Source organism: Nomia melanderi, chromosome 11 (assembly GCF_051020985.1).
Source record: "Nomia melanderi isolate GNS246 chromosome 11, iyNomMela1, whole genome shotgun sequence".
NCBI classification, from domain to species: Eukaryota; Metazoa; Arthropoda; class Insecta; order Hymenoptera; family Halictidae; genus Nomia; species Nomia melanderi.
Window position 1 is genome coordinate 5,472,770 of NC_135009.1, and position 23,773 is coordinate 5,496,542.

At 43.3% G+C, this 23,773-nt stretch overlaps 1 protein-coding gene across 1 annotated transcript in view; it reads right to left on the reverse strand.

Annotated features, from left to right (window-relative positions):
- mthl1 (adhesion G-protein coupled receptor methuselah-like 1) overlaps positions 1-15,119 on the reverse strand; it is a 208,968-nt gene extending 193,849 nt beyond the window's left edge. The window contains exons 1-3 of the mRNA XM_031994535.2: positions 14,131-15,119; positions 9,490-9,759; positions 5,139-5,374 (exon numbers count right to left, since the gene is read on the reverse strand). Coding sequence (XP_031850395.1) covers positions 5,139-5,374; positions 9,490-9,759; positions 14,131-14,711 — 1,087 coding nt within the window. The 5' untranslated portion in view covers positions 14,712-15,119. The remainder of the gene's footprint in view (positions 1-5,138; positions 5,375-9,489; positions 9,760-14,130) is intronic.
- Between the last annotated feature and the right edge of the window lie 8,654 nt (positions 15,120-23,773).

Genomic DNA, 23,773 nt, shown 5'->3' on the forward strand with positions numbered 1-23,773 from the left:
TACAGGCTTCCGCAAGGTGGTTCCTGTTCACTCGAATTTCGAGGAACAATATGTTCTTTCGTTTCATCTCCTGTCCCGTTCGTTCGCTCGTCCGCCGCGCGTAGAAAGAAACTCACCCTCGCCGTGACGGCGACGGTATCCCCGGAATTAATGATGGCAAAAACAGGACACTGGCTCTCTCTCCGACGAAAAGTCACGAATTTTTGTCCGAGCGTCGCCGCGCTACCCGTATTTGTTCTCCGGTTCCGCTCTCTTCGATCTGTCACTGGCCTCTCTCGGTATTTATACGATCCAGATGACGATTTTTCTGGTGTGCTTCCAGAGACTTTTTTCTCGGTACACATTCAACCGTCTCTATTTTCTTAATACAAGCAGCAGTCAATGTAATCGGAGAACCCAATGTTCCCGAAAGAAACATCGGAGAAGTATTAACTACAACGACGTTTTTTTTAAGAAAACATAAATAAACACTCTTCAACTACCCCCCAAAAAAGGAAATAAAATTCATCGCAAAAAATTCAACAAAAATCTTCAAATTTCCTAATTCCATCAATCAAGAATTAAAAGAACAAAATATCGTGATACCCATCGCTCGCGTGATACTTAACGCGTTTACCAATACAATAAATAAAACAAAATTCATCTTCAAACATTTTTACAGACCGCTTAGCAACACTTTCAAAACCAACCCGGTATTATCGTCACCCTGTCGCACGAAGAACGATGATTGCAGCAAGCTCCGATATTCCCTCGACACACATTCGACGCTAAAACCGTTCAATCCCGCAAGCAGAAGGTGTCCAGGTCCAAGGATCGCACGCGTTGCGTGCGTCACGACGGCGCAGGCCAAGGGACACGCGGCTTGTATCTTTGCGCCACGCCGGATCGTAAACCCCGCGCGAAAAGGTGGAAAAAACCATCGGCAAGGGGAAAGCAAAAAAAAGAGAGGCACATCGTAACACGTCCGAGTAATCGGTTTGACCGCATACCAGCGTCGGCGTAGACACACGCGCGAGCGCGCAGGAAAAACGCATGCCGTAATTGCCGCGGCGAAACGTTTAACCCGTTATTCAATGGTTCGTGTCGCAGCAAGGCCATCGCCGATTCCGCGAACGGTCGCGACGCCGGAGGTTGAAAAAGATCGGCTACCGTTAGCCGCGACTATGAAACGCTATCCTCCACGGCGGGCAGCGTGTGCCACGGTAGCGCGAAATTCTGCCGCGTCCTCGTAACCGGACACCGAAGAAGAAGCGTGCTGGAAGCTGTCGAAGGAACGCGAAAGGCGCGGCTGGCGAACCGCAAACGAGACGCGCCTCGTCGGCCGAGAAAAATTCATTTTTCGTCCTGATCATCCTTGACGACTTCGCGTTCAGTCGGTTCGTCTCGCGTTACGTGAAACCCTGGCACCGAGGAATCCGCTGTAAACAACGACGAGTACTGCAACGAGGGAACGAGACGCCGCGAGCTTCCGGGAAACTTGAGCCAGTGGAAAAATAAATTCTAACTTTCGAGGAAGTCAAACATAGTGTCTCTGGCCTCGGTTTCGGCGGAGGCGAGTCTTTCTTTCTTCCTGTCGATTTATTTCACCGCGGACCGATTGACCGGAAATAAACCCGGCAAGGATGGTCGGGGTGGAGAGACTTAAGCGGCCAGCGAATTTCCGACCGCGGATTATTCCGGTCGCGCGCGAACCAGAAGTTTTGCGACGCGGGAAACTAGATTCCGACGGGGAGCGCGTAATCGAGTTGAATTTTTCAGCTGGCCCCCGGTTCGCCTGGAAGTCCGGTTCCTCAAAGACTACCGAAGTAACCGAATTAAAAACGCTCGTGAATTTTAATAGATATCGTGTCTACTGTCTCTGTTTCTGTGTCTCTGCAGAACGAGTTTCTGTGGTATTCTCCGATGCGCTGCGGAGAGTTGTTTGAATTTTGTATTGCTCATACAGTTGGCCGAGTCGGTCGCTGTTGGATTGGCTGGCTGAAAAATTTATGCGCGACCATCTTTCCTACTCTAGCGCGATTCCTGGAGTCTATCCGGCTATAGCGGGACCCGCGAGAAATCTATGACAACTGTGACTTGCGACGTCTGTCTTTTTTTGTTCTTTTTTTGTCACGTGTGGAATATGGATTCGCACGTTTATTTGTAATGGGAAAATGAATTTATACACTTATACTTCGCGTCAAGGTGAAAATAGTTACTTTCTTATGCATCAACTTATATTTGGGTTTATATGAGTTTAAAAATGATTGGTGTATAATGTTTTGGTCATGTTAAAAAGGTGTATTTATTACATGTTTAGGTTAAAAGGATGACTGAAAACCACGTGATTCTATAATAATTAGTATGATGAGTTGAGGATGAGAAATATTTAAATGTAAAAATCAAATATAATTAATTACACCTTAGATAATTCGTTTCACAGAGGTTAAAGAAACACGAGTTAATCGTTTGTTGAACAAGAGTTGAAGTGTTTGATACATTTTGTAACAGCGCCGTATGTTGGCCCAACGGTCCCTGTTTCTCTCTCTGAAACTCACCGATAAGCGATAGCAACTAAAACTTTTCTCCGTCGAGAGAATCGAGAGGAAGCCGTTGAAGAAAAAGCAAGAAACGACCGGGAGAGCCCGATTGTGGGTCACTCGGTGTGCCGCGTCCCACTTTCTCTCCTTTCCCCACGATTCGGGGTCCTCGCACTACATGAAACACGCTCCTTCTCATGCAAGCCGGAAACCATAAACCTTTGGTCGTTACACCATTTAAGAATTCAAAAAATTACGCGAAAGGGGTAATGAATACACTACTCGAGTTGCTTCTTTATGTCTGCCTTTTTATAATAAGGGTGCTCTTGTGTCATAGCATGACACATTCGGACAGTAACAATGGACAGCTGAAAAGCAGCACAAAATAAATAAAACATGAATTCGAATAATTCTTGTATATTTATTACATATTTATACTACCTTCCTGCATACTTTAATGTTGTACATTCTCAATTTGTAATTTTATGAATTCCAAATTCGTAATTCCGTACATTTTTAATCTGTAATTTTGTACATTCTATATTCGTAATTTCGTAAAGTTTTAATCTGTAATGCTGTACATTCTATATTCGTAATTTCGTAAATTTTAAAACTGTAATTTTGTACATTCCACATTCGTAATTTCGTAAATTTCGAATCTGTAATTCTGTAAATTATAAATTCATAATTTCGTAAATTTTCAATTTTCAATTTAAAACTTCCAATTTTGCAAATCTATATTTCTATTCAACATTGCCCTTTCGGTTCGCAATGTTAACACTTATCACTTACCACTTTATCGCTTGCTGTCTTTTACTCAGCTACTGGCTTCTCTAAAACGACTTACTTAACAAAAAACATAGATTCCCAAAGAATCACCCATAACAGTGTATTCATCGCTTCTTTCGCACGATTTCCCCCGAAGGTCACTCAAGTTCGTACCCCACGTGGAAAGAAAAAACATACGAACCGCGATACACAAGCATAATAGAAAATTTCCAGTAGAATCCAGTGGTTGGTCGAAGGGGTGTGAGATATCCCGGTGGCCAGATTACGGGAAGTCGAAGGGAAAGAAATATATTCCATGCAAATTCCACCGGTTATCCCGCTGTGGGACATAATTGCCCCGCAAAATGGACTAAGGTGAAATCTGTTGGCGAGCAGAGAAAAAGGCCAGCCGGCCTGCCGCCGCGATAATGGCGGAGGGGGACAGAAACGACACAACGGCCGCGTACGGGAGATGCAAATGAGAGAATCGTCGGTGTGTGCGCCGCGGTCGCTCGCAGGTGCGCGACTGGTAATCGATTCTCGGGATCGCGCGACCAGCGAGGGAGAGGGGGATGCTTCTGCGAGGGATTACTACGATTATCCGAATAATTAGCCCGTAGTTTCGGGGGTCGGGAGCGGAATCCGACAAATAAAGCTTCGACCGAGCGCCGAGTTCGAATTCCATCGGTGTATTTAGTCGCGTGGCTGCCGATGCGCGCGATTGTTCGCGGAGAAAAATTCGGCTCGGGCTTAAGCGAGCCAGGGATGCTTTCTGCCTGAGGCCGTTTAATCGGCTCGATTAATTTAACGGGAAATTGCGCTTCTTCTACTCGGCTGCAGCTGAAACGATTTCATCCCCACCCGGTCGGTCGAGGCCACAGCCAGAAATGGCACGGATTTCAAAGAGTATGGGAGATCAACGGTTAACTGGGGGAAACTGGGTGAGTACCGGGACCGGAACTCGGGACGGGTCGGCGCCTCTGTGTTAAGCGAGGTCACACTTGTGCGAGGATTTCGTTCAATACGTTTGTTTGGGAAACATGACAAATTTCGGTAGACACCATGTTTTAGGAATCCTTTATAAAAGGGAGAAACGGTTTTTTCGTGAATACTTCGCATAGAAGCTAATGAATATGAATAATATACGATTCCTTTCAGGCATTCACGGCCAGAAATACTATGAGAAGTGTTCTTAATTTTTTAATTGATCAGTTGACCAATTAAAATCACCGAATTGATGATCATCCATACGTAACTCTGAGCAAGCTCGAATAGGAAGCACTGATTCTAGCTAACCATTATCAGTGAGTCCTCAAGCCCCCTGATGATACCAGCGGAACGTTGCGAAACAATTCCTAATGGACGTGGCTTACACTCAGAAACTGTGAACACTTCTCATCAATAATATATTTCTTCACGTTGTGAATTTCAAGTTTCAATATCTTGTAACAGAAAATCTATTACAAAGGAAACCCATCATATAGTTAGCTACAGCTCGATACCCAAGCAGGACCTTCAGAAAACGCGTGTGAAATATTTCATAAAGAAATGAATAATACGCGTTTCCGATCGATTTCAAAGAATTCTTGAACGCATGGGGCGTGGTGCTGAGCGCCATTTTTCTGCATAATCGCTCGGGGGCCTTGAAATATCGCAAGGTACCGCGCGCGTGCCTGAGTCATAGACAATTTCCCGAGCTGGTGCTAGCTGCGGCGACAGCCGTAGAGCAATCCCGTTCTTCATTTTGATTTAATCTCCCTGAAAAACCGCCGGCTCCCACGGAGGAGACACGGTCGACGGATCGCAGGGGGTTTGCTAGAAAACAACGGCGATAAAGGGGGAATGACTCACCGAGCACCTTGCAGCTTCCGCCATGCAGGGAAACGCCGGCCAGCTGAATGATGGCCATAAGAATATCGCCGAGCATCAGGCAAGCAACGTGATGGGTCTGGCAACGCCAATGCAGAACGTGATGGGAAGCTGGCAACAGCCAACCCGCGGCCAACGTAGCTGCGAGGAACACGGCGCTAATGATGAAGCCCACGGAGTACAAGGTGAACCTGATGTCCGCCGCCTCCATCTTTGGTCTGGAAAAATTGTAGGGTGTACCGTAAAAATTAGTGTTGTTCATAGTTGAATACCGTGGGATAACTAATTTTACATGAATCCTCTTTTTCAGGAATGGCAAGCATCATTTGAGAAAATTAAGGGAAGAGTCATTGAGATTGCTGCGGGATATTTAAATATTAGAAGTATGCCGTCTTCACTTATGTCTGCGATATTTCTAAAGAAACTTTATTTGTTATTTCTGTTTTTAACACTAGATTTGTGGTATACGTCAATTTGACGGATATTATATTTTATAAACATTATTTAGTAAAAGTTTAAGTCGATTTCGATTGATGCAACTATACGAGTGCGTATTTTAATTCTCAGTTTTGGAAGCTTTAATTTCTAAAGTTTGTTTTAATGAACACCTATGTTCCTAGATACAATACAATAAGGTGTGCAATAAAAATCTGTAAGCCTAGTGTTAAGATTGACATTCAAGAATTGCATTCAATCTGTATGAACTTTCTGTTAATCAGAGTAGAAAGAATAATCGACGATTCATCAAAACAAGAGTATGCAATTGAAACATGACATTCATTTTCTAGAACATAACACGCGTACGCGGATCACGCAAATCGCTCGTTCATCCGGGTTAAAACGAGCACAAGAGGTCGAGGTCCATTTAAAACGCAAGCAGTTGTTAAAATCCCGCGGATCATCGTCGGTCCGAGAATTTCCATCTCGTTCCACGAAACGATCCGGCCGAGGTACTACACGAGTTCCTAAATTCCGACGTGAATCCACACAACCTGTTCTCGACGGGCGAGTGAAAGTCCGCGAGAGAAAACGTTTCTCCGATTCCCGAGATGGTTTCAGCTTAGTCACCGGCGGCGAGAAACGAATGAGCAACACCGCCGGAAGGTAGAGGAACGAGAAAACGAAGAAAAAGAAATGTTTCTCGTGCAAGATAAGCGTCCGCGTCGCTCATCACCGGAACGAATAATCGCAGAACCGGTTGTTTTTCTCCGCTGTTTGCCTTTCTTCCGTTCCGATCGACCGCGAAGAACTTTTTCGTGAGTTTGTTCGCGTCCCGTCGTTATTTAAACCGTCGTCGAACACCTTCGATTCGAAACGAAAGCGTCTGGACTGCACAGGTTTCGAGCTTCAGGTGGTAGTCACTCACGTAAAAGCTTGGCCCGTTCCCGGAGGATGAGACACGCGGCGAGGCGGAACCGGCCACATGTAAACGCTCCCGTTAATTGAGTTTCGAGCGCCGCTTTGCAAATTACACGCGAAACCCGTGCCCAGACACAACCTGCGATACGTTTTCTGTGTAATTTCCGGGGAGTCTTGTGCCGCGCGCGGAGGACCCTATTACCGGCCAGCCGCGTCCCGGAATCCCGGACGAAAACGAGCGTCCCTTCCAAACGGAATCCATAATATTCGGATACGCCCGACGTTCGAAAATGATTAAGAAATTCCGTTTCGGATTTCTGGTGCTCGGAATTGCCTCCACAACGAAACGCTGGCTTTTTCGAATTCTACGGCCCGTGTGCTGCTCTCGAGAGGCATGTTTCTAATTGAGGCTCGCACTGTGGTCAAAGAGACCGACTCCACTTTTTCAATATTTTTTCGGATTTTAAAGCCAGTGGGTTTTTATTATTAACGTGGTTGCGTGGAAGTATCTTGCTGCAGTGAATTATAAAATGTTTAATTTAAGCTTGTCTTGTGGTGGAACAAAACATATTTGTAGAATGAATTTAGAATTCAATTAACTCTTTTTGCACAAAACCTTTTATTTCCAAATACATCTGTTTGAATTACTGGATAATAGAAATCGAAAAATCAATTCAAACGGTTATAGTTTGAATTGAATTTCTAATGCAAACTTCTGAATTTGAGAAATTTAATGTAAAACTATTGCAAATAAATTTTATTGCTACCGACACTTCATAACTAATATCACTACCTAGCAACAGGACATATTTCAAATTCTTTTATCTAAGAAATACCAAGGATTCACAGTATGAACGACGTCAAGGCTCCAACTTTTCCTTTCGTAATGAAACGAATTGAAAAAAGAAGATCCGTTCCAAGCGGATCGTCGCGATGAAACGCGTGACCTAGAAATTCCTCGTGAGACGAGTGAAAGTGAGGCAAAGAACAGACATTTTTCCGGATGTGTCGTTGATAGATGGTAACAGTCTATGTACGTGCACTCTGATCGTTCGACGAGCAATTAACCCGTTCAAGTAAATCCAGATCGAACGAGCAGATTATTCCCCGAGCAAAAAGTCAATTCGGAAGTGGGTCGAGACGCGCCAGTCCCGGTCGGTGATTCGATCGGAAATAAATTAAAAGGAACGAGCGGCGCGACGGTGCTCGCATACCGTTAACCCCGATTTGCATCCGTGGTTCCTGAAACGGTCGAACACAGTGGCAATTATCGGGTCAGTCCATAAGTTCGTTGATGTTTGAGTCGCGTGTATAATTCTGGTTTGCATCACAACCGAAGACGTTTTATACAAATGAAATAAACTAATTATTCGCGAGACGCCAAGTAATTGTACATAATTAATGTAAATAGATCATTGATTAATACTTTATCTACCACTCATGATCAAGGCTGTTACTCATTAACTGACTCAGTTGTAGTACTGAGTTGCTATAATAAATGAACATAGAATTCTTTTCTGTTCGCAGCAGACTGTTAACCCCTTGTTGTACACTAACGAATGAAACCCTCAGTGAAAATTTGTAATACGATTTAATAAAAGTCAATATTCATCGCATATAAGTCGGGACTAAAAATTATTTTATTATAAATGCTTCACCTTCAAAATAAGGATCTACCCACAATAAAGAGAAAATTCCTCTGCGTTCTCCCAAATAATTAAATATAAAACACATTTGTCGAGCGTAGAGCGAATAAAATGATCCGGCAAAGGATTAACAACAAAATAATTTTACCAAGCACGGTTACAAAAGATATCATAGAACAAGGGCTTAATAAGTTTCCGGTACATAAAGTGTTAAAACAGTAAAATGCGCGTTGTTTACATTGTTTCAAAATCCTCCCAAAACACGGAGGAACTTGCGGCCAGTTTGTGTATCCTGTTATTCGCGTTTCCCCGGCGTATCGCTCACTTTCGCGCATGTACACGCGTTATCGCGCGACTGGGTTGGTCTCGTTACGTTAATTTCCCTTAACGAAGAAAACGCGGTCCGTCGAGACGGACGCTCATTCCGTGCGCTAGATGGTTCGAGGACCGACGGCGTTAACGAGAGGAAATCGTAACGCGGTCTCGAGGAACGAGAAGGAAAGTAATAATCAAGCAGTTGCGCGGGTAATTAAGGATACGGTGAACAGCCGCCGCAGCCAGATCCGAACATTATTATTTTAAAATGAACTAATCGTTCGATAGTCGAATAAACATTCTACGGAGAATTTATTATACTTTCATGTTCATAGAGCGACGTTTTGTGAGAATTGAAAGTGGAATTCTGTTATTATAATTTCATCATGTTTGAGGGAAATTATATCGCAACGTGGTCTGCGCCTGGGGGATGTTATTTCGATAACCAAATAGCTGTTAATTAGACATATTACCGTTCAACGGATTCTTTCCTGGTTTATTTGTAAGGAAGATCGTGTATTTTATTTAAAAGAATATTAGAAAAGTTAATTTCACTCGTATGTATTTGAAATTGCAGTAGCTCAAGCTTGAGGGAATTAATGAATTGCAATTGATACATTTTGCTTTAATATTTCATTGGGGAGTTATGTTATATTTAGCATAGTATCGTTGGACAAATATGACATAGAAATTTACTATTATCATGAACATGTTAAATATAAATTTGTAGGTATACTTGTAAAGATTCTTATTTTACTGGAGTCTTCAGATATAGACGCGTACAATGTAATCAAATTTGGACAACGTTGAATTTTCGAGTGATGGTAAATTTCAAAGTTACGACTGACAATAAATGCTAATAATAAGACTACGGATCTTTATACACTTATAAAACATTTGGAACGAAAAAACACATGAAGTATTTAAAGTGTAGTGTTTTTTATGGTGTTTCTTAGGAAAAACCATTTTCTAAAGATCCGTAATCTGCTAATAATAAAACGTTTTGTACGAACCTTTGCGAGTCGTGTTCCGAGCACGCGAACACCTTGGCCACTTTCAGTTCCTTAATCCTTTCTACGCAAAACTGACCAGCAGGCAAAGTGACCCCGCCGATTTCCAGGCCACCGTCCGGCAACAACACAGCATCCTTCGTGTCTCCTACAATCGAGAAGTTGTCCCAACGTGGACATGTTGGGAAACCGGCTACGATTTCAACGGAAGAGGATGCGTTTGGTAGCAACGGCGTGTCTTCTACCGATTCCTTCAAAATGGCGCACGCATGTCTGTAAAAGTATTGACGCGATTAACGATATTCATTGATTTGACACTCAAATTTGAACTTTATAGAAAACAGTGATTTAATTTTAACTCAGCTACCTGATCCTTAATTCAACTTATTGATAAATGATTAATTTATCACACTGAAAATATATTGAGTACCACGATGAAATACTATTCATAAATCACTCCAAAAGTAGTACATACAATTTTTAAAAACTAAGAATTTAGATGAACCTTAAAAGGATCACACTTTAACCTTTTGCACTCGAGAAACGGTTTTCAATCGCCATTTGATTGAACACAGCAAAATTATAAAATTCTGATGGTAATAAATTTTGTGGAATGTATCAACACATGAAGTAATAAAATAAAATATTTCTACCCTTCAACTTGTGCAATATTTTTCTTTATGTTAGTTGCTAAAAGTATTATCGATATTCAGTGGAGAAAATAATGAATATGTATAGTAGAAAAATGTCGTCGAGGCTGAAAGGTTAAACAATCTCGACATTCAAGAGAACACAAACCACAATAGGACCTCGATTCGCTATTGTTCGTACCCAATCATTATTTTTCGCGATCTAAGTTATTCTTACGGCGGTAAAATTTCAATAATTTGAAATCTTGAATTCTATCTCAGAATATATTATATAACACCCAAATTTACAAATACATTTAAACATATTTCTTCCCAAATTTCCATTTACCTCGACTATTAACATCTCAGTTAAATCGAATATTCGAGGTTCTACTGATTTATGTACTACTTAACACATAACACGAGTCCAATAGAGAACGTCTAAACCCTTCACCCGTTGAGAATTAATTACCCGAAATTCGAATATTCCATTTTCCAGAAGCAGCGTCACGACATCGGGACCAACTATTCACGGGTGACGATTCAAAATGCGCGGTCACGTAGAATTCTTACTTAGCGGGTTCACGGAATCCGAGACGTACGCGGTTTTCAACGTAAACACTCGACTCGCGAGCAGAGAGCAAGGTTTGCAGTCTCTCTCGCGGCAATGCACGCCACGAAAAGAATAAAAAAAGAAAAAAAAGGGAGAAGAGGAAAAGAAATACGCGGTATCGCAGGAATTTATCTAGGAAACGCTAGGCGAGCTGACTACACAGAATGCCAACAAAGTCCACGGAACGCCCAAGCACGGCCGATTGGGAACGCGATTAAAACGGAACCCGGCCGTTCTCTGTTTACCCGTACGTCACGCTTGCATTGCAAACAGAAACGCGTTCGAGGGAGAGAACTCGGCCGAGCTGGTCGGCGATCATTTATTTTTGACCCGGGTGTCGAACGACAACCGGGGCTTTCAATAAAAATACGGTACAGTCAGGTGAAACCGATAAATTTCGTTGATCGCCGCATGGATTGCTCCATCCGGAGCCCCCGAAGACCGTCACCGAGAGCGAATTCATCGAATCAATCATTTCCAACCTTCTCTTCAAACCTCATACCGTGCACGCGATTTGGCGAATTTTACATCAATCTATTATTAGTTTAGAATCCATGATTTTGAGGATTTCAAGCATTTCAGTTGACGGTTTTGAAGGTTTGCCGATGAATATTGGAACGGAATAAGAACTTCGGCGAATGCTCGAAAGGAATCAATATTATGTTTATCTTTGGATTTAAATGTTCTGATTTTATTGGGTCTTGTTCTTTAAAATTTGTTATATAATAGACGTGAAATTCTTTATTTTTTTGGGAGAAAATTGTAAATATTTATTTATCTTTGTGTTTCAGTAAAATGATCGTTTACAAAATACAGTCGAATAGAAACTTATTTCTTTATATATTTCGTTAACACGACGATGAAAAAAATATTTGTTCATATTTCAGTGGAATATCGTGAAATTCTGCGTTTCGTGTATACGCGAGTGCTGTAAACATGTAACATCTATAACCTAGTTGTTAATGACAGTTGGTATATAGATACACCTCGTCTTGCAATTAACTGATGTTCATTTACAATTAACATTGTTCCAAAAATGTCCATATCAGATCCTAGATGAGAAACACGCACCTGAACGGAATAGAAAAAAATAACAGCGTCGTCACGTAATTCAAAACAACGTATTTATACTAATTCCAGCGACGCATTCTCGCTATTTCACCGCCGTAATATTTCCCACCGAAACTTCACAATTTTCCGGGACCTTCCCCAGCACCCGTGACCGAACGAGTCAAAAATGTACTTTGCGACGCGCAGCGGGGCGCCGAGGGTTTGTTGCCTGCACTTTAGTTTATTGGGGCTCGGGTAGGTAGGTTTCAAGAGTGCAATTTCAGTTTGACTGTGCCGGATTACACTCTCGAGGCCTGGCAGGAACTCGAATATTAGAATACAAGACGACGCTAAACAGACGAGGCTCGTTTATTTCTCTCTCTCTGATAGAGAATGCGTACTCCACGGTTGTTCAGAAATCTGAAAAGAATATTGGTCTACTTCATCAGTTTTCATATTTTCTAACCCTTTGCACTCGAAAGTTTTACTCCAGAAATATTCAACGATTCCCGGTGAGACATAGAAGACATTCCTTGAAACTAACTAATAAAAAAAACACAAATTAAGAAACAAAGCTACTTCATTACAGTGCTTTGATACATTGTACAAAGCTTAACACTTTCGCTGCCACGAAAAATGTCAGCGTTTTACGTATCTCTTATTCCTTTGTTACAAAGATAAAAAGGAACAATTAATAATTATTTGCTAACATAATTCTTACGTTATACTGTTATCCTATTATAGTGTTATATTTACACTATTGAACATCTTTATTCGACGTCAGTTGTTTTATAAATTATAATTGTTTTCAAGTCATTTCGAAACTCCGATCCGATGGGACAACTATGGCAGGGCAAGTGTTAATATTGTATATAAGACCTTATTATTTTACTATATCAAATCAGTTAAATGAAAGTCTTAATTTAACCTATAGGAAGTTGACGAGACCTTTTTCTTGAATTTCATTCTCATTTTACAAAAACGATACGTTACATTTAATAAAATATTACGACTATACGCTACTGAAACAAACGGTGGTCGCGAGGATATTAAACAAAACACATATCAAAAGACACCTTTTTCTATTGTACCATCACGAAACTCTTGTCGTAAGCAATGCGGAGTGCTCGCGACACACAGTCATTGGTTCACGAATGTTATTCGGTTTCGACGTTCTCTGTTTTTCCGTGCTCGCGGCCTCGATGCCCGCGAATATATCGCGACCGTATCCACGAACGGGACATCGACCTGCGTAGGTACTTTCGCTCGAGGTTTCGGTGTAAACAGACAAACGCGCGATCGATTCGCTCCAGTTATCCGATCGGATAATCAATATCAGGTGCGCATTGTAACCGATCGTTTACGGCCGAGTTAAATCTCAATCTATCCGGATAATGGGCTCTAATATTAATCTAATCGTCCGTAGGACCAAGTGCGCCCATGACATACGGGCTGTGTCCGGGACCCCGTGGACCGATCCTGACAGGCTTACATTAGACGGTTACTCTCTAAACGAGTTTAGACTGGCGTTCGCTACAGATTGTTGAGAGAAAAGGAGCATTAGACATAGTAGACCCGGATCGTTCGTTTGCTAGACGTCTGCCGGACCTATTAAGCCGTCTAAGCTAACAGGATCCTACCCATGAATCTGATATTCAATCTACGGGAATCCGAGTCGATGAATGAGGTTATGTTCCGCGATCTAACGTGGTTCCTTATTATCCGTTACACCACCGAGTTCCTTCTTACGTTCTACAATATACTTTTACGCTTCCGCATACTTCTTTTTATTATACTCATGCGATTTATCTTCTTTCTTGTAGCACAACGTCCTTCAAATCTCCCTCCCCTCTTCTGCGATACTTTTGCGCTGCGATTGAAATAAACAACGCCGATTTGAAGAAAATAGAATATCCTAGTTCTTCCAAGGATTAACAGTTATTATTTCTGTCTGGTCAAAATCGAATACTGATTCAAGGACTAATTACTCAGAAGTGCCTTACTACTCCAAAACATTGAACACTGAAATATTTACCCTAACTCTGTATTTATCGACCTATTCTTTCTTCGTCAAAGGTACTTCCACAGCTGACAAAACTACAAGAAAAATATCACTAGCCAACGTGTCTCTACATGTTGAAATAATATTCTAAACAGACAACCCGAAGACTACAGTCTACCTTCTTACTAGAAAGTTGACACATTCATCGTCAATACAAACAATCCCTTTCGTTATCATATCAATTTACTACACCAATACCCCGCAGTTCAGTGTGTAACCAAAAACACTTCGTCACCAGATAAGTCGGCGACAAACGTTCTACACCTCCGAAAATTTCGAAAAAAACTTACTTTTCCTCGTGAAACGCCGCGTTTTCACCGCAACACTGCCTAACCCGTGGCCTCATGGTCGCGGCCGCGTGGTTTCCGCCCATTCTCTTCTGCACGCAGACAAGCAGAGCCTCGGCATCCGCGCAATACTCGCCCGGGTTGAATCCTTCGGTCGTGTGAACGTCTAGCATCGCCTGTCCGTCATCGAACAGCACGAACGGATTCGTGTTTCTGTACGGCACGTACGTAAGTTCAGCGTTCTCCCCGCACTCCGGTTTCTTGCCTTGAATGACATTCCATTCCGCTGGCAGTTCTTCGAGGAACTTCCTGCGGGACGGCGAATAGATGAACGGCTGCCAATTTTTCTCGCTGGGCTCGCAATGCGTCGACGTCTCTGGGTTCCCCTCGGGAGCCCGGACCAGGTGCTCCTTGTTCAAGCAACACTTCAGCACGGTGACCCTGGGCTGCACGGAATCGGTCGGCACCGAATCCGCCAATACTGCGAGCGTTGAAATGATCGTCGCCCAGCTAACCGCCTTCATAGCGAAGTCTCCAGTAAAACCAACTTGATAAACAAGTCTCGTTGAGGCTCGATCAACCATGGAACATCACACGCACAGAAACCAGAAAGGACACGATATCTCGGCAGATATCTTCTTTCAAGAAACTCGATTTCGCTCGCCAAAGGAGCAGTCGACGAGCGTCTAGAAATCACGTTTCATCGGAATAAACTCAATTCGATCGTCCTTGCTCGAACGGAATACGAAACAGTACAGTTTCTTCGAGTTTTCGAAGGAGTTTGACTTCACTCGCGGATCACAGTCTAGTATTTTCACAAATGATCGATGAGAGAATGTGTACAGACCGAAGTTTTTTGTCACGAATTTGAATTGAAGGTACACGCGAAGAAAACCGTTGTTGACAAAATACCCGCGAGCAAGAAGAAATATTTTCGCGCGTCTCGTTCGTCCGTCTAGCTCGAGGTCGAACGTGACTCTCCCGCTCGAAGGTTTCGGAGTTACTGAGACGGCCAGACCACGCGGCCGACTCTCGAGTCACCGGCGGCAGCGTGGCCCGCCGCTGCGCGCGCAGCCTCGTCGCTCCCGCCCTTATTCAACCACCAAGCCTTCTTCTTTCTTCATGGGGTGAATCCACGGACCACGTGCTCGCTCCCCCACCGCCACGCTTCCTTGCCGGAAGTGCAACGGTACCTTGCGTGGAACACTGTCCTGTTTTGTTTCGTGGGAAACGCGTTTCGATCCTCACCCCGAAATCCTTCCAACGCTTTTTTTCTTCACTTTCGCGATCGATCCGCATCCCAATTATGCGGAGCTGGTTGGGTCGTTTCGTTTCCGAGACTTTTCTCGTTGAATGTAGGAAATTCGATGTGAGCCCTGTTTTCTTCGTCATATTTGGTTGACCAAGAAAGCTTGTTGTAATATTTTCCAATGCGGCGTTCGTACTGTAATGTACTAATTGCAATCAGGCAAACTAAATTACAATAGTAAGCTTTAAGTTATATATTTCTATCATAATTAACATTGAAATGTTGGCTTTTTGAATGCTACTTATTGCAGTTCTTTAATTCTTAAACGTATTATTTAGTTGGAGATTTGGTTAATTCTTTGAAAATTTGTTGCGTAAGTCTGAAAGTCTAAGTTCTGGGAAATACATAATGAAAATTTCATATTTTCATTCTTAAAGCTTCCTTTACAATGTCAAGAGGATTAGTCACCATTACATCGTTTAACAACACGTGTAGCATTTTTCCATTCGACGTAACAGACCGCGGTAAGTTACTGGTTGCAATAAAGTGGATTAATCGCTAAACAAAGTGCGCAGAATCACACGAAAATTAATCCGATTAAATTTACGACGCTCGAGCAGGCGGTTAACAGTTTTATTTGGCAAAACGACGCGCGACAAGCACCGTGGAGCCAACATAAACCCCCTTCGGCAGCACGCGTGTGTATCGTCGTTGCAGGTGAAATTACCGTTTCAATCTTTAAGCACGGGCAACAGCCCGTTCGAGAGATTGTACGGATAGTTAACCCCGTAATTTACGAGATCCTCGCGCTCTCTTTGAAATCTGGAAACTCGGATACAGGGTCGCCGGTAAATCACTCTCGCGCGAGGACATATTGGACACGAAATGATTGTCGGAAGATCATTGGAATCGGATCCGGAGGAGCGTCTTCCGGGAAGATATAATAGCCGGCCGTGGAATCGCTGGGAAAATATACAACGACGGACTGCCCTTGCCGGTTCATTATTATTGACAGAGCAAACACAAGAGAGTTCGCGAGGCAAGAGATCGTCTGCTGCAGTAGTGCCTCGATAATAGACGCATCTCTGCATTGACAATGAATCGCTTGAGCAATTGCGCAACACATGAAACAGCGATGACAGTGTCGAATAGCAGTGATCTTCTTTTCCTGTCGTTAGAATTTATAGTTGTACAGTTATACCGGACTATAGTGTTTAACATTTAGCAAAATTTTATCTAATGCTTCCCCATTTTATGAAGTAGAAAGAACATTTGAACTGAATGACGTTTCTTCATATTATATTGATGAAATATCACTTGACAGTTGCTCACGAGAAATTTAAATATGCCAGAAACGAAAGAAATGAAGAAACCTCTAAATTTCAGGATTCCCTGCCTACCTCGTACAGTTGAGGTACGAGTGCCTCCAGTGAAACGACAAACATAAAAAATGATTTCTAGAAACTCCCAAAATACATTTTCTTCGCTAGTAGACGTCAGTTAAAACGCACGTCAGGTGTTGAGACTCCACTGTATCTTTCCAAAAGGGAACTTCCTGGCCGCGAGATCTCAACGGTTCATCACGATAACAGCGCGAAGGTCAGCGAATGATAACGATCCGGAGAAACGAGCCTAACAGTATACCGGGATCGAGTCCATAAACTATCCTCGAACGCGAACCGTAAAATCCAGCTCGTTTGCGAACACTTTCTGCGGGGAATAGCGCGAGCTGATAATTTATAGACGCGTTAGGCCCATGAGATTAACAGTGTAACGATATCCTGTTCGTCGAAGCGCGGTGCGTTCTGCGAACTGTCCGCTGCGATCTCGTTATCGCGAATTCGGGCGAATCCTTGGATTCCCCTCAGATTTTACACGAAACCGCGCGAAACAAACGAACCCGAAGTTGTTTTCTAATCGACGGGAAAAGAGCGTTGCGCAACGGTTTCACAGAATCGTCGGTCTCCAGACACTCCCCGTTGATTAAAAAGTAGAAACGCCTTCCGAGAAGATCTTTCAGGTGTCACATGGTAGTCGACTGACAAGGTTTCACGGCATCAGCATTGATTATAACGACGTGAATCCAGCAATGAAGATATTTACGGTAACACAGAGGACTGGATACTGTTAAGATTGGAGGGCTGACACGAAATTTTAATTATCTGTCATTTACTATGCAGAGACAAATTTTTTTATGTCCCCCTTCTTATGTGGTTCATATTCGGTGATATTGTTTAGAAAATTTTAAACAACTTTATGAGATCGCTCGAGTTTGCGTGCGATTTTTTGAATTTTAATTTCAGCATCTGTATGCGCTAAAATTTCACCTTATTTTTGTTCGCCGAAATAAATCCGCGTAGTATGATATGAATTAAAGAAAAAACTTTATGGTTAGTTACAGTTTTACAATACAAAATCATGAAAGGCATTAAGAACTGAAGGTGGTGTTATAGTTCTGTACCGATAGAAAACTATTTTTTGACTATACTACAGTATATATGTAACCAAGTTCAATGTGCTTCATCTGAATATGATTATTTGCAATACTTTTTCATTTAGCACAATTGGTTTTGACGAATTATTTTTTTAAAGTATAATAATTATAAAAATTTTAATGGTGCTATAGCTATGCCCCACCGTGTATATTCATCATATTTACACACACTTCAATAGCAAACTCTTGGGAGATTCACCAATAGATTTTGAAAAATAATATTCAATCGCAATTGCATTAATTCAATTTCATTAAAGATGAACCAAAATCACTCAAAAATCGACACGTCTTTCTCAATCTTTACTGCCTGGTAGTAAAGGCACGCAACGAACTTAAAACAGTCTCCAAACAATCCTTAAAATCGTTCATCAAAAATCAAATGAGGAAAATCGAGTGCATTCGATCAAACGAACAATCCAGATTGCCACAGCGCGGGATTCATATGCTAGACGAGGGGGCAGGTCGCATTATCATGTGGCCGCCCTCGGAGCGCATTATTTTCCGCGATAGGGATCAGGCTTCGGCCGATTCCCTTAATGAGTAACGGTCGATCGAGCAATGATCTCGCCGGGATTTCGAAATCGGTGGAGCCAAACGTGGATCAAACCGTCTGCCGGTGCGGTGGGCGACCGACGGCGCGTACCCTTCGACCGTAGACAACGGGGGTAGATAAAATCTGTATTACGTTTAGGGACACGCACGTGCAAACCTATTAACGTGCGGGGGTGGCGCCGCGGCGCGGGAAAACAGACAGACAGAGAGAAAGAGAGGGAACAGTCCAGCGGATCCACGTGATTTACGCGCCGCAGAGCTGCTCCGAATTCCAAAGCTTCCTATTAACCACCGCGCACCCCCGCCCTTTCGGTGCACGTTCGTAACGAATTTTGAAAAACGATTTTATCGGGCGAGACTCGATTGTGTTCGATAGAACCGGCCGCCACGGGCGCGCGATATATTTCACCGTCCGGTGGACAGCCGCGTAATTGCGGCATACATCTCCGCACCACCGACGCCGACGCTGACGCCAGCACCGACGCCGACGCCGCCCACCCCTAATTTCGCTATAAGTTTCGCATTAAGGGAGGAAAAAGGCTCGGGCTCCCGACAAAACAATTCCAAGCCGCCCGCTCTTTTTCGCCGCGCGGCCATTTTCCCCCGGCACGCTAAGGACACTTTAATTGACAAAATTTTCACCCCCTACGCCTGCTTACCAAGCCTCCACCCTTTCACTTGCGACTCGACATAAATTCCCAATTTTCACGACGGCGAAGAAGTTTAATTGCCCGCCCGTACGAAACTTTTAAAGCGTTTCCGCTTGTCCGCCCGGAACACCCTCTTGTTCTTGCTCTCGAAGGCGATGCCGGAAAAAAGAGCTATCGCGGCGATTCTTAGTTAGCCGGATCGGGTAACGTGAGCTGAATTTAACTGACGCATTGTTGTGGCGCTTCGGTTTTAGTGGATTAGCTTAATGCTAGTTTGCTCGATCGTTTCTGGAAGTTAATGGTACGAATCATTATCGGGATTGGATTGATAATATTCAACAACAATGATAATATTATGATCCTGTCGTGAAACTATAACTGTTATCACTCGAAATATCGAACGGAATTTTTAGAAACAAAGTTAGATGTATTAAGAACCGAAAAAAATTCGTGCAGATTCTTAAATCAAAATTTAAACACGGAGAACTTTTTTGTAAAATAATTTTATTTTATTTAATATCAAGTATGCGTAACCATAAGCATAATAGCTGTAATAACGGAAATATAAGTTAACGCCAATACCAATTCCATTTATTAAACTAACGAAGTACTGATCGAAATCAGGCCTCAATTCAATGCTAACAAGAAAACCGCATGCACTATATGCAGTGCCTAATAATTGATACCCCAAGTTTTCGAAGCAAGTTTTACCGGGGAAACCACCAAGAAATTCGCTTGCAGCATCTTTCGAATTCACCGGCATCAGACGCACATCGAATGTTGACCTCCCGAATAAAACAGAATTAAAAGTCCCAGATGGGAGCAATTCCGAGAATCATCAAGGCCAATCGAGCGTCGATCAACGGTAGAAAAAACGGCTGTATTAACCAGCGGCATTGCCGCACAAGCCCGCGGGGCTCCGAGCTCCGGTTACGACACAAAAATATTCCCGGGAAAATAAAACGCGACCCGCGCGCACCTGTATAGTTCCGCGCAGCGAGTTCCAAGAATGTTCAGCTCATAAAAGAAGTCTTTTATATTTCAGAGACGATTACACTCCGCTCGCTCTCTAGTGCGTTTATTTCTTTTCCCGATTTTTCAGCGATCGGTTAAATTTACACGAGCCAACCTTCAGACACCCTGTAAAATATTTACCGCGACTGGGTTCCGCGAGTCTTGTATCGGCGCGTTCGACGGTAAACTGGCGAGAGAAGAAAAGCGCGGCAACGCGACCCGATGAAGTTATTCATGCGGCAGAGAGGACGATAACGTTTCCCTCGATTACGCGGCGATCTCATAAAAGTCCCCCTGTTCTTTGTCGCGGGGATGAGAAAGGTTAGAAGCAAGAAACGCACGGGGCTAATCTCGAGGACCCATGGGAGGCGCGTCGTCGATCATAGCGATCCGAAACAGAGGGTGAGCAGGACGGAACGGGGAGGAGATGGTGGAAAATTAACACAGCCCTTGTCGAAGAAGGAACGAGCTAGCCGTTACCGTTACCGAGATAATCGCACGGCAACCTTGAAAGCTCATAGTATGCCTTGCACGCGGCTGCTTTGGTTTATCGACGACCCATCTATATTATGCATTCTGTCGCGTGCACTTAAACGCATGGTCGGGTTCCGGCTTCGGTCCCTGACGATCTCCCTTTTTTTTCGTGATAGCAATTTACCATCATCTTTTATCGTCGCCGGCGATTCCGAGCGCCGCGTTCGTAAAAATTAAAGATAGCAATCTCTTTGAGCGGTCGGACGGACTAGTAATCGTTTTCAGCGTAAACAGCGCTACTTACCGAACGATTAATTTCATTCTGTTACATTCGTTAATCAACTCGACTTTGTTCTTTTGCGTTGAACGATGAAAAAGAGAAATGTTTATAGCGGGCTTGGCGGATGGGACACGCCGACGTCATGGCGAGTTTCCGCGGGGAGTTGGCGGGATTATTAGAGGCCGGTCGAGTGGCGGGCACCGTTCATCGGGAACGATTAAAATGAGCTTCGTTAATTGAATATCTGGCCGTGCCTTCGCGATTACTCTAAATTCGCTTCATTCGTCTCCGAATGATCGTCCTGTTAGCCGGAGATTTTCATCGCACAGCGGGAGAGTGGGATCGACGCGAGTTGAAATTACGGGACGGGTGTAATTAAAAGTGGAAGAGCGGGCGCAGAACAGGACAATTAATGAGAGCTTTCGTCACGGCCGCAATTTCGTTCGACGATTTGCACGGAAAGAATGAATTCGATTTTTACTTGTAATTGAACGGAACCGTCCGGCATCGACTTGTCGACGGAGAGGATAAAGAATTTTACGAGGCCCTGCAGCCGGCTCGCTTGTATGGTTTTCAGCGTGAAAACTCAATCGTAATGGCCCATAAACGACGCTCGTAAAGATCATAACGGTACATTAAGCAGAGCATCGCGGAATTTCGCGGAATAATCTGTCTTTCCTGCGGCCCACAGTTCTTGCCTTTTTCTTTTCGAGCCCTTTACCGAGAAGCTTAAAGAAAATTCTTCTTCCTGTAACTTTTCTTTCTCAGCGATTGAAGCGGAATAGATTCTATCAAATGCGTAATGAACTTGAAGAGTTATGTATATTCCAACGTGATGACAGATTTCGTTTTTCATAATCTTAATTTTTTTAATTATTTACTTAAAACATACATATTCTACAAACGTATGTCACTACAAATATTACATAGACCAAACTTGGCCAAATTTTATTCCAAGAAAAAAATCGAGTTTCCTTCGCTTAGATCTTGGAAATTAGAGATTTAAAGATAGACAATTAGGGTACGTCGTCGTCGGTATATTCGTCTAATCGCGTCGATTCAAATCGACACGAACGTTCGTCAAATAATGTTTATAAAATTCAGTCGAAAAAAAACGCGTCAAATTGACCTGTTCCTAAAACTTAGTGTAATATCTTAAGAAGCTGTAAGGAACGTTCGCATACCGAACACCTGAATTTACGGACTGTTTTGATTTTCCCAACTTTCGATGGGCACTGATTCAACGACGAACGCGTTAATCGTGTATTAAGGCTGCCAGCCAATATCCGAAGAAAATTTATGATCGTGTTTCCGAAGCCAAGATACTGATACCTATACACATCGGAAGCACGGTCTAGCCGCGCCGGCTGCCACCAACCCCGGTATCACCGGTAATTTTTAGACCGATCGCTATGCTCGCTCAAACTACACGCTCAGCCCTCGCGCGCAGGTCCTTTCGAGATACAAACCGGAGCACGTTTCCCGGTTCACGTGGTTCCTTACACCGGTTTGCATATGTTTCCCCAGGTTTCACGGCCCCGAGGCTTTATCGCCAGCAATTTCGTGTTTTCTTTTATTTTTCCCGACCGATCTCGCCCCTTTTATCATCATCGACGGAGGCTTTTATCAGCGAAGTATGTTCCCGCGTGACGCGACCATTTTGTAACAGTGGAACACCGACGGTGTACAGGGTGATACAGCGACCGGTTCACTTCCTTCCGATGTTTAAAGAAATACAATAGAATATAAAATATTGGGTTGAAATAAAGGAAAACTGACCGAAAAATGTATTAGAAGACAAATAAACTTGATTTAATCATTTATCGTACATTGATTTAAATTTCAACAGTACTATATACCTACTTCAGAGACGATTCAAATTGCAAAAAACTCTAAATCGAGTAAGACAGTGTCTCTAAGACAACGAGATTCCTTAATTTCCTCCGTTGACTTATTCACTACATATCGCTCAAAAATAAAATAAGGAATTTATTAAACCAAAAACGTCTGAAACATTGGAACCTCCGTAATATACAGGTCCTATTAAATATCACCAAAAACCAGTCCACCAAGTAAGAACCAGCCTATAGTCTCAGAAGCAAGTTTAGCTCGTGGAACGACCGAGTTTTAAAAGACGACGCAATGGAAGACAAGACGTGACGCCGGTATATCGTGCAAGTGACGTTCGGCGGGACCGGGTTTCCGCGCGGAAAGGGATCTTTGTAAACTCAATTTTCTGACTGATGCGAGATAAGGGCCGGCCTCTTCCGCCCGGCACCGTCGGCAACGCCACCGCCACCCTCGTCACTTTGATATCGATGAGGGTAATTTACGCGAACATTGTTGGCGAAGAAGATTGATGCGTCAAGTGCGTGCGAGGATACCAACGGTCCTCGTCCCCTTCTTCCGTCTCGATCCTCCACAACCAGAACCCTCCCACGCTCTTTTCGCTTCTCGTTCTTCCGCGCTACTATTCTTTTTTCGTTCGTTACATCCCTTTTTTGCTTTTTGTTCTCCCCTGCACGCTCGTCCCTCCTTGCATTCGGTTTTTCCACCCCTCTCCGCACCACTGCGGCATGATGAATCGCGTTTCGATACCCGAGGAAGACCCGCGCGATTGTCCTGCAAGACTGCCCCGTCATTCTATGTATTATTACGGGCGTAAAAGTGGCGCCTAGTTTCGCCTTTCGAGGTTTATCGTGCACGAGTCGCGCAACGACTGTCCCTTAGGACACTGTGGCATGGTTAGCGACATTTCTGTTTAGTTCGTTGCTCTTGGAGTACCTTAAGCTTTTATTCGTGTGATAAGGCTGATGGGTATCTTAGGTGCATAATTGAAATCTTGGGGAAGACTCCTTGGTATTATTGTAATGCGTCTGTTAGAATTTTGTCTGTGGTACTCTGTGATGCTGCTTTTGAGAGCGTTTATTGAG